The sequence below is a fragment of the Labrus mixtus genome, chromosome 3, assembly GCF_963584025.1.
Source record: "Labrus mixtus chromosome 3, fLabMix1.1, whole genome shotgun sequence".
In the NCBI taxonomy this organism is placed as follows: Eukaryota; Metazoa; Chordata; class Actinopteri; order Labriformes; family Labridae; genus Labrus; species Labrus mixtus.
Genome location: NC_083614.1, coordinates 29,152,544 through 29,165,007, shown reverse-complemented (window position 1 = coordinate 29,165,007; position 12,464 = coordinate 29,152,544). Strand labels below are relative to the sequence as shown.

At 39.5% G+C, this 12,464-nt stretch overlaps 1 protein-coding gene across 1 annotated transcript in view; it reads left to right on the top strand.

Annotated features, from left to right (window-relative positions):
• The window catches only part of znhit6 (zinc finger HIT-type containing 6), a 36,252-nt gene that overhangs the window by 12,748 nt on the left and 11,040 nt on the right, over positions 1–12,464 (top strand). The window contains exons 6-8 of the mRNA XM_061034409.1: positions 7,898–7,966; positions 8,239–8,319; positions 11,623–11,703. Of these exons, the coding sequence (XP_060890392.1) occupies positions 7,898–7,966; positions 8,239–8,319; positions 11,623–11,703 (231 nt within the window). The remainder of the gene's footprint in view (positions 1–7,897; positions 7,967–8,238; positions 8,320–11,622; positions 11,704–12,464) is intronic.

The window sequence follows — 12,464 nt, the reverse complement described above, 5'->3', positions numbered from 1 at the left end:
GCAAGATGGGTTTTTGTTATTAAGCTTCAACACTTGGAAAATTAGCTAAATTCCAACTGCTTTGGCATCATGCCCAAGAATCATTCTGCTTTTGCTGCTGCATTGTCCGTAGAGGAATCTTTGGCCCGCTGCACAGCTTTATTTCTTTGTTTAGTCTGGCTTCTTTCACGATGTCTCATCAGGAAGAATTTCAAATAACCACAACAGTGTCCCATTCACAGACAGTGGACACGAGGGACGGGATGAAAGGTGTACAATGAATTGGGAGGGATTGAGGGAGAATGCGCAACAGAATGTACCAAGTACATAATATAAAAAGCAGATGTGTGAGCAGTGCGACTGCAGCTGGTTAGCGACATATTCATGCTACGCACTCACACTGCCAGAGAAAGATCATTACTGGCAAACAGCTGACTACAGGGCTTTCATGCCTGGCGATAATGTGTGTGTTTGTGTGTTCAGGTTTTAGTTTGTGAGCATGTGTCTCTTTGATTAAATGTTTGAATGTATTTTAAAGGCCATGGAACTACTTTCTTTTCACCATTTGCAGCTGTGGTTAATCGAAAGAATAAAGCACAAACAGTAAAAAGACCAAAAATTAGGCTGTGTCTCAGTCCAGCACTTGCAGGGAAAGTATATACCAACTGGCATTTGGCTGAACATTGGGAGTAGTTGGGTTCTCTACAGTCTCAACTTGGCATTGCTGGGAAATTTCCTCATAGACAGATTTAGGGGACTGGACAACACATTACAGGAGCAGTTGCTGTGCATAATAAGTGTACATAATTGTATAATAACTCAACATAGCTAGTTTTATGAGCCACTGTGGTTTTGTGCCATGTATGTCAGTTTGCCAGCCTCAAATAACCCAGCTGTCTTGGTTAGAAGAGACCTGATTTTGTTGATATTGAGAGGTGTTGAAGATAAGAATGCAACTTGTTGATAAGATGAGGAAAAAACAATTTTCATGTAAAGAGGAACTGAACAAACCAATATCTTCTTAAAATGAGAAGATACGACTGTCAACAACATTGTGTGCTATTTTTACTTTTCAAACATCCCTCCATTCGTCTTTACATATTCAAAATGCATGACTTTTTAGCTGTTGAACTAAAAACCATCATACTCCAATCAGCTGCAACCTCAGCTCCACGTAAACTTACAAAAAAAAAATCATCTGACTCGGTGGCTTCATCCACATGTTCTTGCTGCAGCTGCTCAATCCATAAAAGCATTTCTTGCTTGCTATTCACAGCTTAGCTATGGTGTGAAATGAAGCAGACATGTTGTCATACTTTTTCGTCTAATGGCATGGATCTAAATGGTACGTTATTGCTTCCTGATGATCACTTCTACCCACAACTAATTACAGTTAAAGAATGCGCCTTTCCACTGGAATGGCACCCTTTTTAACCTGCCTGGCCTGAGCTGATTGGTTGATTCTGCTCCTTTTTGAGGAGAGTGAACTCAAGAATACCATAAAATAAGGTGGGAGAATAAAATGAATTTATTAAAGAATCCATACCAATATCAACATCATACATGTTCTCCTACATACATTTAAGGGAGGCTAGAAGGGTTGCAACACATTTTGCATATAGTATGACAAACACTGGAATTTGTTGCAGCTATTGTCGGTTGTTCTTAACAGTTTCATCATCTCATGTAGTTTGTTGTTGACTTTCTGTTCTCTGAATTCCCTCAAAGTGTAAACTAACTGTGAAACACCTCCAACAACAGAATGCCATGTGTGAGCCATAAGATGTCATTGACATGGATACATTATACATATATTCAGTTTTAATTGGATACACAGTATACAGATGTAGAACTGCAGTGGAGCTAAGCAGAGGTTTGCAGCTGCTAGCATCAAAGCATTCTTGTTGGCTTTGCCTCCAAAGCTCCATGTGCAGGACAACTCGGCTTTCTTGGTCAGTGTAACACCCACTAAGTGTTTCGTTTTTTAAATTGACCAGATTTACTATTAACACAAATTTGACTACAAATAAACATTTGGAAATATCCAGTCAGCAAAACTTGTTCCTGCAGCGTTAATAAAAGCCCTTCGTTGACTTGGTGATAGCTTTAAATTTGAAGCAACAGCAGATAGAGTTCAAAAGAAGTTCAACAAACTTTTCTCAATTTCATTACAGCTGCAATAGCATGGAAAAGCACACAGAAGGTGGGCCTTTTTTTTTTTAAACGTTTACCAAGCTTTAATTCCATGATTGATGAAGGTAAGATGAGGAATACTAACCTTTGTTCACCTTGAGTCAGAACTTAAAGTGAAGCAAAATGAATTGCCATCACTGATACATCACGGTTAGTTGGAAGTGCAGTGGAAATACACATGCAGAAAAACTGCTGATGGTTGCTATTCTTGTACATTGGAAATCGGTTGTAATCTTAGAACCTCAATTAGGCCAATTATTGTAATTTTAAAAATGCTGAGACATAGCTGTAACATTCAACCCAAGCGGTGTATGAAATACTGCACGTGATGAATGAATGCACAAATTGATTAAAGCAGACAAACCCATATTTCACCGCAGATTTTATTGCGACGACGACTCCTCATCACTTTGCACAGTCACGTGCCAGAAAGTGCAAGTGAAACAATCACTAGCAGCCATCGGCTTGATTAACCACAGTTGATTCAGAGCTGAGTTTATGCCGGCTGCCATCCAAGGCAAAGCTCACATCAGAATGGTAAGCAGCAGTTTCATCAGTGTTGCAGACGCTGTCATCACAATTGGCCACATAACTGCAGGCTGCATGCCGCTCTCTGGCTCTGAGGGAAATTCAAAATGGCAGAAATCTGAGGGTGCTTCATGAGCCGGAGAGAATATAATCTTGCAATGTGTCATGTCTGATGGGCTGAAGCTGAAATTTTGATAATTAGGTTCCCATGTGTTGTTTATAATTAATTACATAGGTTGGTTTTTGGACAGAAGAACATTAGTGTTTCAACTTTTGGCTTTTTAATCCACTTTGGCTCCAAAGGGGACTGCTTTGGCAAAATGTATTGACAACTTTTAGACATTTTACCTTGAACTTTGGTAACAAAAACATACATGGTCTCAAGAGGATTAATCCCAATGAGCTGTGTAATGCTTTGATTTTACATCTAGCAAGAGCATCATGTCAAACTTTCCAGATGTTCAAAATGTCAGTTCAGGACAGGACAGAACACCTAAAGCCAATGCCTCTGCACTTCAAAGACCAATTACATCTTTGCCCCATTACTGGTCAGAGTTTAAAGATGGCAAGAGATGTCTCCTGATTTTTCTTTATTTCAACAGGTCTCTCTTCACAGCCTCATGTTTCTGCAAGTGGGGCCAAAGCAGAGTGTTGTTCCTTTTATGAACACGTGTGTACTTAGACCCTGCGTATGTTAAACATCTTTATGCCTTCTTAGACTAGAGCTGGAGCGTGTTTGAAATGCTGACCCCCTGCTGATTTGCAGCAGTTTTTCAGCGACTGAGACTCAAGCCTGAGGAGTCTTAACTTAAGAGGTCGGACAAAATACCTTCATGGAAATATATAGTTGTTTCCTTACTCGTGTGATACATTTATCCAATCGCTGGTGACAAAAATCAATATTTTAAAAAAGGTGATTGACCCTTTGTGTCACCACTTCATGACTCCTCACAGTGGCGCTTGTGACATGTGTAAGGGTAACATGAAAAGGAGTTCACAGCTTGAAAGAAGACGAGAGCAGGGTAATGTAGGACAGAGGTAACAAGAAGTTAAGGGAAGAGGTGAAAATTACAAATTGCAGTAAATAAATGCAATGTCTTCAGTAATTCATATATTATGATGTATCATTATCAGATTGTCTTGCAATATATCAATTATCACAGAATTGCAGTATTGTGATATTATTATCGTGGGCCACGTATTGCGATTGTATCAGGAGTTTCCCTGCAATTCCCACCTCTACTTAAGACACCACTGCCTGTGATACTCGACTTTTCCTTTCCTTTCGTCCATCAGCCATTCTGCTTCTCCACCTCCCTGAGGTTGAGGCTCCAGATGTGGGACCTTGACTTGTATGTCTGAAGCCCCAAAGTCCCATCATTTGCTTCAAGCGGCACCTACTAGCCACCCAGATCCTGGCACCTTCCTCTGACAGGCAGATTCACAGGACACATGGTTTCATATGTTGAGCCATTTTTGTTGGATCTGTCCAATCCTTAATCCAGCCAGATGGATCTGCTTTGAGTGCCAGACAACCAGCCAGGCTTTTCTGCACTCTAGTGTTGATGGCACCATCAACTCCCAACCGCTTACTTAATCGACAGACTGTTTTCTTGTCAACAAATCCATCCATCATTATTTTGAGCCTGCTTCATGTCTCAGTCTCCCTTGTGATTTGCAGACTTTTGGACAGATTTTATTTTGAAATGCAAAACTACGTCCTCAAATGCCATTGATTTAAGTTAATTTTTGATATGTTTGGTACGCATTTAAAACAAAAACGCTGCTCGTTGTGCACTCCTAGTTTTGAATTAAGTTTTAAAAAAGCGGAGCAAAGATTCCAAAGCCTAGTCACAAGCCTTAGACGTATTTACACATCTCCAAAGGGCAAAGATGACTAATTAATCCGTAATGAGCAATGACGACATCATCAAAAGACATTTTCAAATCATAATTCGTTGTGCTTTTGTTGTCTTCTTAGTCTTGCTCCAGGGCATGAATAACTTTATATTGTAGCTTTTGTTTTGACACATTTAACAGGCTTTTGTTCCCAAAAACAGGGCTTTGGAATTTCACTTAAAAGACTTCTCATAACAAATCCAGACTGATGATTTGAGTCATTATTTTTTGTGTAAATATTTTGCATCCTACTAAAGGGAACAAAAAACTATTGTTGTTCTGCCAATTTAAGAAAGATGAATCAGGAGCCACTCAGGATGCAAGTCAGGATGCTTAACATAATTTGAAACCTCAAGGTCTGCTTCCCAGGTCACTGAGGCTTCGCTTTCAGACAAAATAAACAGAACCTGAATTCAGAGCTCACAGTATTAATTTCAGAAGTGATCACACAAAGTGTACTGTCTACCCTTGGAAAATGTTGGCTCTGGAGAGTGTTCTTTCTCGTTTGTATACTAACGCAAAGCGGTTTAATCACGTTTACAACATTAAAACTGAAACAAGTTTACATTTTTCAACTCTTTTCTACATCTTCCAGTTTGATTAAGTTAGTCTAAGTTTTTTTTTTGTGTTCCAACAAGCTGTTTGATGAGTAATCCTTCTTGAAGGATGAAATGTCTCCTAATGCAGGACACGTGAGGATCAGATAGCTTTCCAATGGAATTATGATGATGTTATAAACCTTTCAGCATCATCTTCATGTGGTTTAATCACTTAGTCTTTATAAACAGACATGTTTTCAGGAGAAAGTGTTCTTCTTGTGAATGCAGTTACTCATGGCAAGCCTCCTTCCACAACTAGCTTTCCACAGTTTTCCGCTTGCCCCCTTTAAATTTTAAATGGCTTTGCTTCTGAAAAGCTGTTTCTGGTGCCTCTGTTTGGATTTTTTTCATGCTGCTCTCTCCTCCTCTCTTATTTTTTTTCCAAACAATGAATGCTGGCATGTGTCCCAGGTATGCACCGAGGCCTTGCCTGACATGATTGCATGCATCTTTGGGCAAGCCCCTTTTCCATTGGAGGACATAGTTTCCATTTGTCGTAATGACAGAATAATGGCATCACACCTGGTGCCCCACCCTCATTTGCTTGCACGTACAAACACAAATACACCTGCACACGTGTACACTTGTACGCATGGATACAGCCGAGATGAAACTCAGCCAAAACTTAGCAAACACATAAATTCCTCTGACTAAGGGGGTTGGAGGTTTTGGGTTCCTCCTCCCACTGTTGCGTAGGGAATCCCCGCCCAGCCCCTTGTCTTCACTCTCCCATCATGCCTGCTGCTGCCTTCACAACCTACAGTTTTACCCCTTCACCCTGTCCTCGCAGCCAAGTGGAAACTTATAACCACCTTTCATTGGGTGTTCCTCCAGTTTTGCACATACCCCATTACTCTTAAACCCCTCCTACCCATCTTCTTTTGTTTTCAAGGGAAAAAAACGCTCTGTTTCCATTTGGAATCCCAAAACAACCTTACAAGCACCAGATCCATGTCTGCTATTAAAAGACACATTAGCATTGCATTGCTTTATTCGGCTTAATGCTTTTAACTCTTGAAGGCAATAAAGTGAACCAAAGAAAGTCAAAATTTTTCTCCATTCAAGACAAATCAAGCTTCACCCTAACTTCTTTGATTTGACTGTATCTAAGGCTTTATTCAGGCGGTGAACTGTCAAAAAAATAAGTAAATATTTCCATCCTTCTTTTTCAGAACCTGATGTCACTTCTTTAGTTGTGTTCTGAACATCAGTCCACAATGATATCATTTTCAATGAAGTAAAACTCAGTCTCTGAACCCATAGGCAATCATGTTTATCATCATCTGATAGACAATTACGTTGTAGGATCACAGTTTGACAGAAGATAAAAGTCGAACAGAGGCGTCACAGGAAAAAAAGATTTTAAAAAACCGAGAGGAGATTCTTCCAGATTTAAGAATTACGTTTTTTGTTTGCCTGAATTGTTAACCCACGCTTTTATCCTTCATTATAGTTTATATCCAATCACATATCTAACTCTTCCATGTGCTGAACAATAAACTAATAATCCCAAGCAAGAACTTAATTTTGGCCACTTGGCTACGGCCGTAGAAATTCTGCAGTGCTGAAATATTGCTGAACAAAATTTGGTAAAGGTATTTAAATGACGTGAACAGGATCCCGAAGATGGTTCTACGGTGTCCTCAGGGTCCGTCCAAGTCAAATATGCAGATAGCGGTGTAGACCAAAAAGATTAAAACAATCTTTATATAACAGACGGGAGAAGAAACCCCAAGGTCACGCTCTAAATCTCTCTCGGTGAGTTCTTACCCTTAATAACAAGGTGCACTGTATGTGCCTTACAATTATGCTTTGGGTCGTTTCATCTCCATCGCTCACATCCATGAAGGTCTCCGTGCTTCTGCTCCGAGGATTGGTTCATAAATCAGCTCCACCCTAAAAACGGCAAATTCTGTGGTCTTGGTCAATGCAAGTCTTTGCTGTGAGGTACGAATCAGTATGTAGGGCAAATGACTGTGGCGAACAGGACTTGTTTGATGTAGCTGAGGCAAAAAAAACAAAAAAAACAACATATTTTCTATGTTTTTCTTCGTTTGATCTCCATGAAACATATCCTTCTCCCCTCCTGGTACTTTCATTTTAATGTGTCAAATGTTCATTTGAGGCTTTTACTGTGAACACATTCATCCAGAACTACATCTTGTTTGTCGCACAACTGTAAAAATATTACATGTTGTTGCCTATTTTTGCATCATGATCACATTAATACGCATGAACGCAGCAGCTCTGGAGGGGATAAATGTTTGGTTGTAGAGCACGCCCAGCAACCCCAATAAAACCCCAACTCCATGTAATAAGTACTGCCCAGAGCATTACCCCAGAAGAAGGTGATCATTATTTGATAGCCACCAGCTGGTGTCCTACTATTGAGTGTATATGTCACTGTCTCCATGGTGACCACTGGTTTACTATTTACACACACGCACACACACAGTCACACAGATGGACACGATTTTGGAAGCAGCCAGGCGTATTGTCTTGGACAGATTAAGGCTGAATCCATTTTCTGCTCTGAATTTAAACAAGAGCGTTTGTGTTTGACTGTGAAGGGAAGGGAATGCTGTGAGAGCAGCGGTGACCTCATGTGTCTGTGTTGAAAAACAGACAACAAGCACTACTGTTTTTGATAAGCTCATACTAAATTTACATTTTTTTTTTCTCCTCTGTGTTGCATCTAGAGAACGACTTTTCCTGTGGCACGTGAAGCTCATCTTTCCTCAGAGCGGCTCAGAGTTCAGTCAGAGGAGGTGAGTCATACAACTATATTCAATTTCCTGGAGAGTTTACACATCAAATGTCTCCTGAAGCACCCGCTGTTGTTTTATCGACAGAAAATGATGTCAGTACTTACAGTGTTTGTAGCTCGGCATAAAAATTTAAGAGAAGAGTTTGAAACATGTTAAGGCTGATGATTTAGATATTATGTGAATGCTACCTTTAAATACTATGATTTAAATAGATTTAGATGATAATACACAAATCATTTTCACACATTGTTTTTCCTTCACAAATCTTTTAGGGTGTCGGAGAAGCAAACCCTGGAGCAGATCTTGACCCCTTATATTCACCCTACAGAGTCTGACCCTGTGACTCGACAAAAGTAAGCAATGCACCATCAACGCTCAACCTTACCTACCTGGGAAATTTATTTTTGTTTCTGATGTACCAACACAACCATAAAACCTTTACCTTTAACTTTGATACTTAACCCAAGAACAATATCAAACGCAGGATGTTAGTTGGGTTTTTCAAAAGTCTAAAATCCTTAAATCATTTGGACATGTTTAAGCTATCGTGATGTTCCCTTAACGATCCAGGAGACATTTATACCTGGAGTGGGAATCGCAGGGTAACTCTCTATTTGAAGATAGATGCTAATAACATCAGGACACAGTGGTTCTGTGGTAATTGAGTTATTACAGGACAGTTATGATAATACATTTCAATATCTGATGAACTGAAGAATTAAAAAAGTGCCCACAAAAAAGGTCAAGTGCAGGATCAATGTATCTACAGTTCAGTACAATTTAGTGTTAGTTTCACTGCTTGTCATGCTTTATCTTTTAACTTCTTCTCATCGCTGTTTGGAATTATCCTGCTGTCTTCTTCTTCTTCTTCTAATCCCATTTTATACAGCAGTTGCCGGTAGTTACGACAAAGCAATCTGATTGTACAGCAGGCATTCCATGAGTGCTGATGTCAGAGTGAAAAATGACTGGGACTGTTCACAATATGTATCACTCCGCCTTAGCCTTGTTTTCTGAATACTTATATATATATATATATATATTACATTAATGCAAACAGTGTTTTGCTTTATAAATCAATTTGAAACCTCAGAATTGAACAACACTCGCTGATTTAACTGGTACATGATACATTTAAACATACAAATCAATGTGCTTAAAACAAAGTAGCTTGTCTGTGATAGACATGGACACAAACAACAAAGAGCAGTGAGTTTCTGTGTTTGTGTATGAGCTGGTTGTTAGTTTGATATTGAAGGTTTTTTCCAAAGCAGGTGAGTACATACTCATGTTACAGTCTGCCAATTCACACTGATTAAAATGGGAACAGTACAAATCAAAATTGGCCCTGTACAGCTGGAGCGACAGCATCTGTCCACATTATTGGCATCAAGTGTAAGGGTGTCATTTTCAGTACGAAGCTGTGTCACCATGTGTATTTGATTTTAATGAGTTCATGTTTACTGCTTCTTGGATTTCTTATTCATCCTGCTGAATCCTTCAGTAAACTCAGAAACCTTTGACTGATGTGTTCCAGTCCCGGGTTGAATTTTAAACACTCGGTTGTTTTGCCTCAGTCACTTGAATCCTGAATAAATGTAGAAAACTTAACAATGTGATAATAGACCCCGAAATCAACTCCACATTGAAAAGTGGTTTGGAAAACCTCAACGTTTAAAGACAATAACTGCAACTCCGCCAATGGTCCTCCTTTTGAAAACTTAAAATGAGAAGTTTTGCTGTGTTTAGTTACTGGATCCTCATGTGTAAAAACTAGAAATGACACTGTGGCAGATAAAGCTGACTGACCCAATTGCTGTTGAACTGCAGATACTATTATGTCTTCACTCAAGCATCTTAGCATGGTGTTAGTCACACCCCCCTTTTTTTCAACATAACTATGACAACACTACATTTGTGTGTAATTGCGTCGTATTATCATGGGTGTATTACGTATCATACGACCATTCATGTTGTCTAAAATTGTGTTGCTAAGATGCAGTTTTAAGTATTATTGGTAAATGGATTTGAGCTGATATCACTTTTCTAGTCTTCTGACTACTCAAACTCAAAGTGCTTTTACCCCACGTCACACCTACCCAATCACACACTGATTGCAGAGGTTGCTATAGTGACCATCAGAAGTAATTAATCCCATTCATACACCGCTGACGAGTGTTGGAGTTGGCGTTAAGTTTTACCCTTGGATGCCCAACCCTAGTTTTCACCCAGGTGTAAGTATCGAATGTGATACTGGGATGAAAATGATATCATACCATCTCTGCTTATATAAAGCTGAGATGTGAACATATAGGCAATCTATGGCCACGACTGTAGCTGTGAGTTTGATCACCAGTTTCAGGTTCACTGTCACGTTCATGCTAGAGCGTCTGTAATGGAGTTGGGTAACCGTGTGTTTAGGAATTATGCCCCAGTTACCGATAAAGTACAAGTCAATCAGTCTTTCTGTTGGAAGAAAGAAGGAATGGGACGATAAATAGATACAGCTGTTAACAGATTCATGTTCAATTAGTGTCTGAGATATTCTTTTGTCCTCCTCTCAACACTTTCTCTATTTCTAATTAAAATTAACGTTGGAGTGGGATTGTGTCTGAATTGAACACTCTGCTGATCTGTACCAAACACTTGAATGTGAATGTTTCCCATCAAGTGGATGAATAGTTGAAGTGGCTGCTTTCAATAGGCTCACGTCATCTCAATGCAACTGTGGAGAAAACTCAGTTAGCGTTAGACAAAGAAGCTGTTAGTCAAAGCTCATTTTCTGTTCTGATCTTTCAATATCAGTCAGCGCAATCCAATTTCTGCAACACAGGATTTGGATGGTGTAAAAACATGCAAGGTCTAATTACCACAATGTTATTTGCCGCAATTTATCTTTGTAATTTTGCTCCTGCTTTGCTTTCTTTTCTTTTTTTTTATTTCCCAGACTTGTGTGTCTCCTAACGTGAACGGCAGTATTTGAACAAGGCAGCCTCTTTGATTGCAGAACACGGGGGTTTTTAATCTGAACCTTTAGCCGAACCGTGATCTGACTCCTTTGACCCAACCGTTGTACCGATGACAGTCGGAGATAAGCCGTCTACTGTGATACATTTCAGCATATTTGATTAAGCTGTTATACTTGAATGATTCTTGCCATTTTAGGGTTTTATCCACATGATGGTTTGCATGATTTGCCTTGGATAGAAATGTCAACTAAATACATTAAAAGTAAAAGCTACAACTGGAGCTTAAAGGTAGACATTTAACTTGGTTCAGTGCCAGCCATGTAGACACAGACTGTACTTAGACAAGATTCAAATGACTGGGGTTTAACACTCCATGGCCCATTGGTTTTCTGTTTACAGTGGGCTCAGGTCCTGTGGCCGTCAGTAGCAGGGAGGATTGTCCCTTCCACAAGTAGCCTACACATACTGTATATCAGTCAGCATACCAGACAAGTGTACATTTGAGTCTGTCCTCTCCTACACTCAATGAGCTCTTTGTCTTTTGACCTTTTTGGTAACCACTAAGGGAAATTCTGCAGAGTCAGTGTTCCCATATGTTCTTTTTTTTAATTGTCTTTTCTTACGGGTGGGATTGGAGTTGAGTGTCCAAGTCCAAGTCTCCTGTGTTGATGTGAATTTCTGTTTCAGGCTGAAGATGTATGTTCGCGCTCCCTTTGACCATGTGAAGGTCTTCATGAAAGCCGAGGGGAGGAAAGCCAACTCAGTGAGGTGAGATTTACTTTCTACTAGTCACCTTTCCCATTTTCATTATTATGCCATTCATCCGCGATACCCTCAGGGAATTATACCTTCGCTTTCGTCCTTGCCACTGTGGGTGCAAGGTCAAAAAACAGATCTGAATCCCACAGCTGTGAACAGCCTGGATGTTTTCTAGACTCATAGCTTATACTTCAGTCAGGCAGTCAAAGAAATTCTCCCCAAACTCCCAATGCAGAAGATAGTAACGAATGGCACATGATGAAATGTGCAATTAAACCAACGTATTAAAAACACACATCACAAACAAATAACAGACTGTATACAAGAAGTAGTTGGATGCTCCTTGACATCAGCCATTGGTTTGTGGATCACCATTTTGTGTTTTGGCCATAGTCATGTTTAATTGTTGCCAGAAAAGTCTTCTTTGAACAAAGAGATGAAGTTTAGTATATCAAACTAACTGAGGTGAAGCCTAACAGCCAGTTTTTGTTCCCACCTTTAACTTCATGCTACACCCTGCATTATTCATAACTTTAAGCCTAATCATGTTTCCAACAAGGACGTTGTATTGAAACGCATCGCCCTACAGTTGTAATGTTTAGAGGATTTAGCTATAAAGACCTAAAATGTACCAGATTGTAAACATGTTTATGATGAGCGTTCTAACATCAATCAATCAGAATTTGTATAGCTCAGATTCATAACAACTGTTATCCCAAGACATTTTACTCTTCGCTATATTACAAAGACCCAACATTAGTTCATCATGA